Below are 14080 nucleotides of genomic sequence, written 5' to 3' on the forward strand. Positions count from 1 at the left end.
ATGAAGTTGACTTGAAGATGACATTTCTGACTCTCATCATCTCCTCATAGTGGACGCACCTGAGAGAGAATGCTCATTTCATTCGGTTTAGTCTACATTATAATCAGAGTAGCCTATTTCTTTTGGTTTTGAATTATTTCATTTTCGTTAAAGTAGATATTTAAAGCTTTCCATAGATATATTTCTCATGTCTGTGAGGCAAGCAGCTGCTGAGTTTCGGTTCATTTAGCCTGTAAGACGCCCTCCAGTTCACGTGCAAGTGATCGTGCCCGCGCCTGATGTCACGATTAAATTGCCTGCTATATTTGCTTCTTATTTATTACATCCAGGCAGTTGGTTGATGAAACATTGATTAAAATTAAGATACAATTTTTACAAAATGAAATTCACTTTAAAGAAAGGCTTTCTACAAAACAAAACTTAATGAAGTGGTCAAAATCATGTCTGACACACTCCGATATATTGCGCATCTTATGATGCATCTTACTCATGCTCTTCACTTTTCATAATCAAATAGATGAATTTAAAACATAACATAGGACTGTTTAAACATAAATATGAAACTACATTTTCTTTAATGGCTACAACACGTAGCCTATAGTACAGTACAGAGAAATTTCATGTTAAAGTAAAAGTTACGTAGTCTAATCTGTTAATATGTTCTTCAAAATAAATGGATAAGCCTATATCGTCCTGTAGGTTCATAATTAAAAATGAAAATGTGAACAAAATAAAAGCAATTAAATGTGTTATTATAATTAAAATATGAAAATGAAAATTAACAATAGATTATGACGGAATTGTACGACCCTGTCCGTCAAAATGACGGACAATGTTAAAGTCTAGCGCAACCTCAGATATATATATATGAAGAGTTTGGTTCCAAAATGCGTTAAAGGGGCTCTATGGAATAATGACACCCAGTGTTCAAAATAGGTACTGCAGTCCAAATTCAAAATATTGTTTGCCCTGCCCCCTCATTCAAAGACGCGGGTTGCCAGCAACAATAGGGAGCGCAATTGACAATGAAAGCTGAGGAGACTTAAACACTGTAAGCTGATGAGCTGATTTATCTGTTTCAATATGCTGTTGTTCATAGAGATATTTAGATGGATTCAGAGGCTTTTTAGGTCAAGTAGAATCTGCGATTCTCTGAACCAGTTTGTTTGCTGGTTTCCATGGTTGCAATACGCAGTAGAAGTAGAATATCTGGCTGTAGCATTGTTTTTCTGAGGAACAAGTAGGTGAACTTAGCATGTTTCCTAAATATCTGCAAACATATCGGGGTATTTTTATGCTTTATTAAAGTAAAAATCTTACACAGAGCCCCTTTAAACTGCATTTTTATTAAAAAAAAATTAGTTTCCGCCAAAATCAGTATTGTATCTGTTCGGTATTGAAAAGTCATTTTATTAATTTTGCTTCAAAAGTCATTTATTTATTCTGTCATGTTTTCTCCCTTTCTTTCCAAAATGCGATATATCCACTCAACCACTCACAGCGCACCATTTCACGCACTGTAATCAGTAATGCTGGCGCTCTGAATACACCCGGCATCCTAATTTTCTACTTTGTGTTTTGTGATCAAAAAAAAAAAAAAAAAAAATTGACAGCATTGATGAACCTGTGGTGGTTTCTGCGGTGGGGAAGAAACGTAAGTCATCGAAATGTAATCATTTACACGAGGAGATTAAGAAGATGAGGTGCTCAAGTAATTTATAACATTACCAAGATGACTCGTTAAATTCATTTTGGGAGCGACGATTGAATGTATTTTTAGTCCAATACCTTTATAAAAGATTAGTATTGACAAAGTTCAGAGGCTGTCATATATGTGAATCAACTTACTTTGTTGTGTATTTTCAATATGAAAAATTATTTTTATATTGATGGATTAATTGCATTTAAAAAAAAAAAAAAACGTGTCATGGATTTATTGCATTTTGGGGAAAAAATTATACGTTTTTATAATAAACTTTTGAAAATCAAAATCTAGATTTGAATTTTTAATGTTTTTATAACCAAAAGATGCTATGTGATGCTATGCTCAGGTGTTTAAAAAAAAATAAAATAAAAATCTTATGTAATGCATATTTTTATCTTGAACAATTTTTAAATGACTTTCAGTTGTTAAATAACTTTTTAAATTGTTTAACTTTATTTTTATGTCAGGCGGTTCAACCAAATAGTTGTATGTGTACATATACTGTAGTTGTACAAACTGAAATGAAAAGTGTACCAACCAGCCATTACTGAAAATTAGCAGTTTTTACCAGTATTTGAGAGAGATCTACAAACCTTTTCACTCTGCCACAAGGATCAGTTGGAGTCCTCTGGATGATGCATTATCATGTTTACTGTTATTACCTTGCCAATTCATACTAAAAGAGCCATGTTTGCAGTTGTGCCACCCTGACATTTGAGAATATACAAATTGCTGGACAAAAGATTTCAAATAACGCAACAGCTTTAAAACTACTGATATTTAAAAAAAAAATTGTTTATATGAAACGTTTCAAACCTGAAATGATCCCATAATATTTAGTTTTTAATTTTTTTATTATTAAGACACCATTCTAAATAGTTCCCTTTCGAGGGAACTCATGCTGCGTCAAAGACAACACTTTGGGGAATGCCTCCAGCATGACAGCATCTGAAGCACGTGTGGAACTAGTCCAATCTTGATTGGTGTTGCATCATGACGTTACATGTGACGGTGTACACAGAACAGTTCCATTTGTGATCCCCATGATTGCAAATGCCCGAACCACGGGAGCATGAGCCTGGCCTGTCTAATCAGCTGGGTGGGAGTGGAGCATTCTAAGCTGCAGCAGCTCACAACTCGCACAGTCCTCCACATGCTCCCCTCCGAGGCAGATAACACACCACCCGTGATGTGTCTGGGACAGGGAGGCACACACTGCTTATACTATGTATGAATGAATGCTTTGCACTGCTTGGACAAACAACACCAAATAAGACAGACAAAAGCAACACAGAACGCTTACTGAAGAGCAGAAGCTAACACTGTTCTGTGCCGGCTCCCTTTGTAGCTTCCGTGTATGCCGTTACATGTGACGTCATGACGCAACACCAATTGAATTTGGACTAGTTCTACACGTGCTTCAGACGCTATGCTGGAGGCGTTCCCCAAAGAGTCGTCTTTGACGCAGCGTCTCGTTCACTTCTCAGGGAACAAGGTTACAGTCTTAACCCGAAACGTTTTCTTAGTCTGTTCATTTTTTCATCCAGTTGCACCACCTGACATTTTTGGTGTTTAAGATAACAAAAAAAGTATTATTTAAATGTACTAAAAATGAATTCAAACTAAATAGGTTTAACAGAATAAAGCATGTCATGCCATTTATTGACCCATATACATACTTATATCCTCAATCCTCATGCTAAATTGACTTAAATCCATATTTTAAAGCTTATATTTAAAAAAAAAAAAAAAAAAAATGCCCCCAGACCCCTTTAGGTGGGGGCCACATCTTTGTCAGCTTTTCACCCCTGATGAGTTTGCATTCCTGCATATAAGCAAGACGCAGTGCAGGAAGAGTAAGGCTTTCTTTGCCACTCATGACTGCTGGAACCGTTTCTTTGTTCTTTATATTCAGGTATTGATTGCTGCTTCTTTGAAAGCTTTAATTTCACTCTTTTGCTAATCCTTGCAGAGTTGAGGTCTTTGATGATGAGGACACCACTGTTCCTGTGAATGCTGAGAATGTTAAGTCTGGTTTTGGGACATGTGTCAGAGGAAAGTTCAGCTATGCTGTTAATGACTTGACTTCAACACATCAATAGGTAGATCCTCTTGGACTAAGAGCTCCAAGCAAGTGACTCTAGTTAGTTGTACTCAACGGCTGCCTATTCAAGAGCTAATCAGCTTTTAAAGGATCTTTTCAGTTCTCTGAAGTATTAGTGTTTTTTTCCTAGATTAAGTGTTTTTGATCTGGTCCCTGAAGATCTCCATCTCTCGATTTGTAGTGGTGTGTCTGCCATTTTGTAGTTTCACACTTTCTCAGTTGTTCTGCCATATGGCCTTCCTTCACCGACTTTACCAGATTTGCCATTCCAATCGCACACTACTCTCCACTGGTTTTAGGTACTTCAGAGAGAGCCCACTTCTCTCTCTCTCTCTCTCTCTCTCTTCCTTTTTTTTTCTTTCTCCCCAAAGTCTGCTTCTGTTGTCCTATCAAGTGTAACTCTGGGCCCTGATAGAGCAATTAAAGGCGCCTCCCTCCCCACCTTTGGTAATGAGGCCTGGCGCGTTTCTCACTCTATAACCCTTTAGTCTCCCCTAATGGGACATCATTATTGTCAAAGAAACAATGTAAATGGAAATGAACATGCTCATTAGGTCCCTGCATAGAGAACCCTTCAGCAGCATGCCGTGTGTGCTCCTCCTCACGATTCAGCCTGTGTCCCCTGTTAGATTTTGGAGAGTGTGCTGGCTGATGTTTGTGTGTTCATACGTGAAGGGCTATTGCTCATCTTTGGCTTTTGGTAATTAAAAACTTGCCTATTGTGTTGATGAAAGATGTTTTATTGTTTTTGTTTTTTTCTGTCTTCAACAGGGCTCCAGGTCTCTATCTCCAGGTGGTGGCAACAATGATGGAGCAGACAGTCAAGAGCGGATTCAGCGGCTGCAGGAATTACTCGCACTTAAGGTGAACACTAAATACTTGCTTTATTCTGTTACTGTGATTCTCTTATCTTCTCTTTGGACACCTTAGGAGATTTATGTCCTTATGTAAACGTTTGGGCAGCTCCTGCTTCCTTAGACATAGAAAAAGCACATAGAAGGTGTGCAATGTTGTGTCATACTACAAAATATAACTGTAAATATAAAAATAAATTTAATTTAATTAAAAAAATTAAATAACATTTTAATGTAATTGGGAAAAAACAAAAAAAAACAAATCTAAACTACAATAAAACTGAATGCTGTCAAATTATATCAGTTAGTACATTAACATTAACTTTGTCAGCCCTAAAATTAAATTCAATAAAAAAAAAAAAAAAAAAAACATTAAAACATTGAACATTGAAAATACAAATAAAAAATAAAATCAAATGAAAAAGTATTCAAAACTATCATAGTCTGGTACATTGTCCGCTCTTTGACATATCAGTGAATAAGAACATGTATTTGCATATGTGTGTGTCTGTTAAAGTTTCGGCATGAAGGAGCTCATAGCAGGTAGAGTCAGATGTTGTCCTCTGACCGCTACCCTCTATCTGACCTCCATCCTTCATCATCCACACGCACACACATTGACTGTCTGCAGAGGCAATGAGGCAGCGGGAGAGAAGGCTGCTGAAGAACTCTCGCTCTTCACTAAACCAATCATCCATGTCTCTCTTTTGACTTATCGTGCCTCTCTCTCTTACCCTGTTCTCTTCTCTGCTGGCCTTTTCTTCATTCCTGCATTTCGCTCCTTTTAAATCTCAAGTAAACTAATCTAGTCTGTGTTTTTGTCTGTCAGATACTTCAGTTTGTAAGGCTCAGTGACAGTCAACAGTTCCAGCGGTGCGGAGTACTCATCCTCCAGTTCGTATTGATTTTAATGCCCAGGTGGATGCATGCCGGGTACTTTAAACGCCCCCCGTATGCCGTGATGTCACTCAGACACGAAACATTGGTCACTCAATCTGAACAGGCCTTCATTAGCGCTCTGCGTTGTTCCACTTCTCTGTCTCATATTGTCTGTCTTTTTCGTTTAAAGGCTGACTGTCCTCTTGTGAATTTCTGAGCAGTAAATCCATACTTGTCACATTGGCAACCCGGTCTGGGGCTGGCTTGTTCTCTTTGTCCTTGTTAATAATAACAGGGTTCAGGGCCCTGCATTTCCCGCCCAGCAGGGCTGCCGTGTCATAGCAGCGGTAAACAAGCTTTCCTCCCTTTCAGAAAGCCTTTCGACAAGTCTCCTGGCCCTGGCCACTCAAGCTGAAAGGTGCGCTTGCTGTCTTGCCAGAGTTCGCCTTGGCTAAGGTCAGAATAATAGAGGGCCTTCTTGTCAGGAAAATCTATATGTTCACCCCTGAAAAGTCCCATGTAATCTTTGGTGGAGATCTCTCCCCCCACCCCCCCACACCCCCACCCCCCTTTCCCCCCTTCAAATAGCTGTGAGGCAAAGACCAATATTTACGGGCATTTGGGGAGCAACCCAGCTTACTGAGGCGTTCCTCCTGCTGTGGGGTTTAAGTGGTGGGAGAAGTCAGCCTTTTCCTATTGGCTGATGGGCGAAATGTCAGGCCACAATAATGCTACAGGTGCCAGGTTGGCGTGGAAACGCTTATCAGCGCCCTGTTCCCAGAAAAGAACATCCAGAAAGAAAAACAAACTTTGGTAGTGATCTTTACACAAGGTACCAATGATATATTGACTTTGGTCATGCAACTTAAAGTATATGTGAGTGTCCGATGACGCCGCTCTCTTTTTATCTCAGGTCGCTAGCAAAGGAATTTCACCTTAACAGGATGAGAATGATAAGAGGATTGTTTAATACAATATAAATTATTTAAATTGAAAAGTTTCTTTCATCTGACTTACATGAACGATTTTGTGAAGTTCAAGATCAATAACATGCATTTAGTAAATAGGATGATTTTTCATTTCATTCCGACTTTAACATATATCTCAATGATTGATGATCAAAGTGTAAGTGAGGAAAGTGGGGAATTAAGGAAAGAATTAAGCCTATTCAAATCAAGTTCTTTCAGATAGAAGTTTTACAGTTTTTTTTTCTCCACAAGTCACTTTTGTCAATACCTACTGTAACAATATGTATTAGCTCAAAAGGGGAAATATTAATAATTAGTCATAACTTATGATTAATTACAAATACTTGAATCAGTTAATCAAATTAACTTAATGTAGCTGAATTAATATTACAATCAATTAATCTGTTCGGCCAGCGAACACTCAGTATTGATCGTCTATCAACTCTTATAGAAAGGATATTTTCCGTGGTCACAGAAAAACATCACTTTCTTAGCATGTAGCTGTGATCGAATCGTTATCAGGGACATTGGTTTTATAAGCAGACCAGAATCAACTCGCAAGAGTTTGTACACAAGTTTTATTTAATTTGAGCAACATAAATGGCTCAAATTTTGAAGTTGATGAAGTTAAAGTTAAGAAGTATCCTCCTCATCCAGCCCCATCGGAGACACACGAGGCCTCACCAACTCAGCTCAAGCCGGTTCCCTCCACATATCCCTCCAGTGGAAACGTACATTTCTGTCCTCCTGCACTTCCCCAAGTCCTCAGTCCAGTAATGGCCGCCATTCCAAAGGCTTGTCGCAAGATGGCCGCCATGCCAGAGCCTCGTTGCAAGATGGCCGCCATCCCAGAGCCTCTTCGCAGGATGGCCGCCATGCCAGAGCATATTTGCAGGATGGCTGCCATGCCAGAACCCTTCCAAGATGGCTGCCACTTCAGAGCCCTCGCAGTGGCCGCCGCCCACCTGGGCCCTCGGTCAAATGCCGCCGCCACCTCAGCCCTCGGTCAATGGCTGCCGCCACTCCTGGCTCAGTCAAGTGGCCGCCGCCACGCATGAGCCCTCATCAAGATAGCCGCCACCTGAGCCCCAGTCGGGTTGGCCACTTCACTTGTGCCTGTAGGCCTGTTGGTGGAGTATGAGGGGGATGTCCTGCAAGACTCTGCTCCTGTCTCCGAGTCAGCTCCAGACTCCACTCCAGTCCCCGAGTCAGCATATACCTGTGACCCCGCCATGGCGCCCTGAACTGCCGATGCCACCCTGGAGGCATCCTATCACTCTGCACCTGCCAGAGCACCCCCCTCCCTGGTTGGACTCCTTCTGGCGCGAGGTCGTGCCTTCTGGGAGGGGGGGAGTAATGTCACATGTCTTTGTTATTGCACCATGTTCTGTTTGTCACATGTCTTCCTTTGTATAGTTTTCCCGCCTTGAGTTAGTTGTCATGGTTTCTGATTTGATTAGTGTCCTTGTTTCAGGTGTGTCTTGTTTATTATCTCATTAGTTCTTGTATTTCCAAGTTCCAAGTATTCCTTGGTTTTGTTCACTCCTTTGTCCTGTCACTGTTGTTTTTGGATGTTACCTGCCTTCTGATTTATCATTAAACCTTTGAGTGTTATTTGGAAACCTGCTCTCCTGCCTTCTTCCTCCCGTGGTCACATACCGTGACAATTTTTTTTTTTTTTTTTTTTATAAGTTATTTGAACCATTTTAATCCCTGTCTAAAATGGAATGTATAGGCTGACTACTACAGTATAGAAAATATTTCATTCATGCCCTTGCATGTGTGTAAAGAAAATAGACATAACCAGCATCTTATCCATAATACCTTTAATGTTTACTTGTAACTAATTGTGGTTCACAATATTAATATTATAAAGTGATGAGAATATTTTTGGTGCGCTAAAAAAAAAAAAAAATATCGACCTTATTTAGTGATGGCCGATTTCAAAATACTGCTTCATGAAGCATCGGAGCGTTATGAATCAGTGTATCGAATCATGATTTAGATCGCGTGTCAAACTGCCAACGGCTGAAATCACGTGACTTTGGCGCTCCGAACAGCAGATTCGATACACCGATTCATAAAGCTCCGATGCTTCCTTAAGCATTGTTTTGAAATCAGCCATCACTTTATAAGTCGTTATTTTGTTTTTGTTTTTTGGCGCACCAAAAACATTCTCATCACTTTATAATATTAATATTGAGCCATTGTACTCACATGGACTGATTTAAATATGTTTTTAGTACCTTTATGGATCTTGAGAGTGAAACAAACACACTAAATTCAGTAATTGCTCTTTATATGAGGTTCAATTTATTCTTAGCTTACTGGTCGTATTCGGTGCAATAGAGGTCATTATAAGCCTATTTGACAAATAAGTTATATTTTGGATATTATAATATATTTTTGTATATAGATGCATTTGAAATCTCTTTTAAGATATACTTTATTTAAATGCCAAGAAATAAATCTTAGGTTGCATTTGTTTTATTAAAATGAATTTTAAAAACAATTACTTACAAAACACTTTTTAATCAGCTGATTTTAGGAAAAAAAAAAAACAGCAAAGTTTTTATTTGAATTCTACAGTGTTTGCCAGACAGTATACATTATCTCAATTAAGTCAAGAACTTGACATTCAATTCGCTCCACGTGACAATAACAAACATCTGCAGTTGCAGTGAAACAAACAGTTTCTCTCATGCATTTTGTCTTTTTTTTTAACATTTAAAAATAAAACAACAAATGGACATATGCTGTATGGTATGCTTAGGTTAACTTTGTTTTCAAACTGACATAACTTATGCAAAATCATTAGATTTTGCACATTAGATCATTGTATACACTAATGTCTAGGTCTCTGGAAAGAGGTTTTGTTATTGCTGTTTATGTTCTGTGTACTTGGTTGATTGGTCTGGTGACTACATCTTCCACTGGTGAGAAATGTTCCTTGAGTTTGCTATTGGGAGCATAACCTTGTTGTGCGGTTGGGAGCGGAAACTCAGAATATGATTGTATCTGGTATTGTTTGTACCTCACAGGCTGGAGACTCTGAACAAGGTGTGTCTGTTGAGAGCAAACTTTTATTAAAAGCATACCCTTTCTGATGTGGAAGAGATTATACTATGGCACTTTTCCATTCCAATGTTGTGATTGGCTGTTGACATCAGAAATAGTCACACTGGGATGGCTTAACCTTCTTTCTCCATATGGAACTTATTTGCATAGTCTTAAGTACACCCCTAGAACAGTGCCTTTAAGGTTTTACTTTTTTTATGTTTTCTTTCCAAAACACTTTCTAAACAATCTAGGCATTATGTGGAATGCATAAGTCAAAACATGAGATGATGGTTGAATGGTCACCCATGCATTTGTGTATTTTGATAGGGGATCTTGTGTGAATTGTTATGAGAAAGCAGCAGTCACTAAGCATTTGCTATTCTCTGAATGAACGAAGTAGTTGTGGTGCAATTTTGTGGATTAAAAGTACGTGTGAAAAATCGTAATTTTATTTTGGCCAGGTAAAGCCTATTCACACCAAAGGCAAACTGTCAGTGCAAGGACACTTAAAAATAGAAATATTAACACAGGGTATGAGGTACGAGCATTCATATGGCAATAGTCCAGCTTTTTTTTTTTTTTTTTTTCTCCAGAGATGAGCTGTCTTTTTTTTTCTTTCTTTCTTTTCTCCTTTGGACTGTCAAGAAAACCATCAATGAGGTTTTTTTTGTTTTGTTGTTGTTGTTGTTATATATATATATATATATATATATATATATATCTTGTACTGTGACTGTACACCGATGAGCCTAAACATTATGACCACCTGCCTAATATGCTGTTGGTCCTTCCCATACTGCCAAAACAGTGCAGACCCACCAATGCATGAGCTCTACAAGACTGCTAAAGGTGTCCTGTAGTATCTGGCACCAAGACGTTAGCAGGACTGTAAGAGTTAAAAAGCTGACTACCCGTAGACTGGGTAAACCCAACCTGATCTGCCGGTGATTTGATTTCGCCCGGCAACTCAGTCTGGAAACCCGTACATTAATTTCTACTGCTTCTGTTACACTTTTGCGGAAACCAATCACAGGCTGGCTTTATCCACCTTGCTCGCTATTGGCGGGTATAACACGATGATGATAGAGAAGCGACTGCAAGCACGACTGTCAATCCAATTCCTTTTAACCTCTCGACGATGCTGAATGACTTCTTTAGTTTAGCAAACAAATCGCTCGAGTGTAGCGATCGTCTGCAAGCTATCGATGGTCAGTAAAACAAATGTATTTAAACACACACAATACACCATCGCATTATCCCTGGATAACTTTTGAATCACTATAATGAATATAGCGTATTGTGAATGATGAATTTATGAATTCAGTACGCTTGTGTTGTTTACATTATATGCACTTAGGAGCCTATTGCCAACAAAACATATAGTTGATGCAGTTTTACTCACCACCCGTGGTTCCGACTCATGACCGGGATCGTTACCGCTGTGACCGCTCCATCTTTCAGTTTCAAACAATCTGTAAATTCAGCATCGAACTGGGCCTTGTTTTTAAAACCATAAGCGCCGATCCTGATGGCTTGAGCAGCCACAGAAAAACATGAGATATTCTCCATTCATTTTGACCAATAAGAAAATTTGATTGCAACTATCAGACAAGACGTTATTCTTAATTTGATAGTTAATTTAAGGCAGTTTCTATGGTCATTTTAATGACAAATATCGAGAGCACATCAATGTAATGCGTGAGTGCAAATCTCTCAGCTTCACTGTTCACTTAACACTGGGTTCTTTGGGAAGCAAGGTTATCTTTCCCTCACAACCAAAAACACACTTCTTTGGTGACATTGTTGATTTCGTATACCTTATGAATGCATATAGAAATGCAGAATCAAATTGAAGTTAATCGAATCACATCGAATTTTAATGTGAATCGTCTCAAATCAAATCGTTCTGAATTAGCAAAAATTGTTCTTGAATCTAATCGAACACCTATGAATCATGAATTCAATCGATTTGCTGTCTACCCAAAGATTCACAGCCCTGTTATTCAGTCAAGAGCCATGAGTGATATTTTTTCTTTGTCTTTTGTCAATCAGAGCAAAGCAGGCTCTCTGAAAGGAGGGATTTAGAGAGACTGTAGCATCGGACGAGTCATTTGAGAATCATTGATAAATGTGGTGATGAGCAGTGTATTTTATGTGAAAATGATGACCTGTTATAGGAGACCTCCAAAACAAAATTAGGAACCTTTTAAAATAGCATAATAGGGGCACTTTAAATAAATATGACTGCTACATGTTCAAAATCAAAACTTGGCACTGTTGCATATTCTACAGGCTCATGATTTCAGAGGAGTTCAAAATCAATGAATACCATGCATTTATGCCAAGCGATTACTTATGATCTGCTGTTGATGACTTATGACAATTTACTTTATGGTAATATGTTGTTGATGGTTGTAAGAGTGCATATTTTATCTCCTTCATCTTTTTGAATGAGCAGCTTGGTCCCCAAATAGCGGACCCCGGTCCAGTTCCAGACCCCGCTTCATTCAAGCAGTTTCCACTACGTGCGCATTGCTTCTCTTCTCTGCTAAAGACATAAAGTGGCACATTAGAAGCTGCAGATGGTACGGTTATTTTAAGAACAGTAGCAGAAACACTTTGAGCTGCAAAATAGATACTTTTGTTAAAATACTGCAGAAAACGAGAATACAGAATATACTATTATTTGTATTTGTCATATGACTCCGACCGTTTAAATAATCCAAGTTTGTAACGTGGCACCTTTAGACATTAATCAGCAGGTTAAGAGCTTTTCTTAATAAACAATGTTATAATTTGGAAAATGATTTGGAGGGAATACAGCACAACTTTTAAATTACTAGTTAACTTTGCTTTCTGCTCTGATGAGAGTGTTTTGATTATTTATATTTAAGTACATTGTTTTTAGTAGTTTATTATTTTAAGCAAAATATAAAAATAGTTCAGGCATTTTTTTTAAAGACTTCCTGTGGTGAAAATCAAGTGTTTAATGTTTATATGTCTATGTGGTGTTTTTAATATGCTTTAAGACAAACCATGTGCAAATTCATAAATCAACACCATTGCTGATTGTTTTCTCCTTAAAACCGCAGTGACAGTCTGGAGAAAAAAAAAAGAAGAAGAAGAAAAATACAGTTTCAAATTGCCCTTGTTCTCTATGTCATAAATATGTTGTAACCAATCCTGTCAACTTGTGGGGCGGGCTTTAGCATATCATTAACTATGCTGCGAAGCAGGGGAGTCTCAAGAGAAGCCAGGTTATCACAGAATATTTTTCTGTTGATAAACTCTATTTGGCAATTCAACATAAACTCTTCTGGCTTCTTCCTGGGCAGGAAGGAAAGACAAAAACATTTATTAAATTCAGTACATGATCCCATTTCATATTTGGGTCTTTAACTAGTATGTAATAACTTTTAATCATTTGATACATGTTTGCATTTCATGTTTTTTACATTGTACTTATATATTAAAAAAATATATATTTTCGTGTAATTACAGCTGTAATTTGTGTAGTTGCATCTATAATTACACCGTTGACCCTTCCCTTACACCTTAACCCACTCTTAAACCTAACTATACCACCAAACCTGTCTCTATCCTAACTCGTATCCCACCTCAATAGCAGCAAAAGTGTTTTGCAATACAACATTGTGTTAATTTCATTAACAAAATCTGATGAAAAATATTTGATGACAACCCTTTTTTCCATGACTAAGATGAGAACATACCAATGTCATTAAATGAGACTAAAATTTCGTTAAAAAATAAAAACTTTACCAAAATCTCTTTGTTTTTGTCAATATTACAGACTGTTTTTAACAAGCCTCTATGAGCTTTCATACTTGCAGTTGCCAGATGTCAAGAGTTTAAATCCCCCAGTCAGAGCTTTTCTGTTAAAAGGATACATTTTCTGCCCGGCGTTTTACTTAATCTTTGCAATCTTGCAACCATGTGCACGTGCTGTCTCTACACTTTGGAAGAAGCATGGATGATCTGAAAACACTGACAAATGTGTTAGCTAGAGTTTAGCGATCTCCATTGAGATATTCCGGTTAAATTAATGTGTATAGATCCAATCTGTGTTTTTTTTAATCTGCGAAACTTAATCTGCAAAGCTTCTTGTTGATGGAACTGTAATAAATCCAAACATTGATCCCGACCTTGTTGCTTATGATTGTGGTTGCAGAATTAATGCACTTACACAACCTCTGTGTGAAAATACAATTGATTTATTTATTTATTTATTTTTACTTAATGCAATTTAATGCAAAATAATGCAATTTGCTATAATTGGGATTACTATTAAAAAATTTCACCGTTTTATTTTTTGAGAGAAGTTTCTTGTTTGACCAGTTTTCACAATGTAGAGAGTGTGTTATGATAAATAGCCTATAATAAATCAGAAAATTAGATGAGGTAAAATAAACCATGCGTATGAGTTGACATTCTCATGATTTGTGCTCATAGGTGAAAATGCAGTAATTCTGATTAAATGTAAAAATACATT

At 37.7% G+C, this 14080-nt stretch overlaps 1 protein-coding gene across 4 annotated transcripts in view; it reads left to right on the forward strand.

Annotated features, from left to right (window-relative positions):
• cntln (centlein, centrosomal protein) overlaps positions 1–14080 on the forward strand; it is a 132001-nt gene that overhangs the window by 47811 nt on the left and 70110 nt on the right. For all 4 annotated transcript variants that reach the window (XM_048197182.1, XM_048197184.1, XM_048197183.1 and 1 more), the window contains one exon: positions 4581–4673. In XM_048197182.1, coding sequence (XP_048053139.1) covers positions 4581–4673 — 93 coding nt within the window. The remainder of the gene's footprint in view (positions 1–4580; positions 4674–14080) is intronic.

This window comes from Megalobrama amblycephala, linkage group LG7 (assembly GCF_018812025.1).
Source record: "Megalobrama amblycephala isolate DHTTF-2021 linkage group LG7, ASM1881202v1, whole genome shotgun sequence".
Classification (NCBI taxonomy): Eukaryota; Metazoa; Chordata; class Actinopteri; order Cypriniformes; family Xenocyprididae; genus Megalobrama; species Megalobrama amblycephala.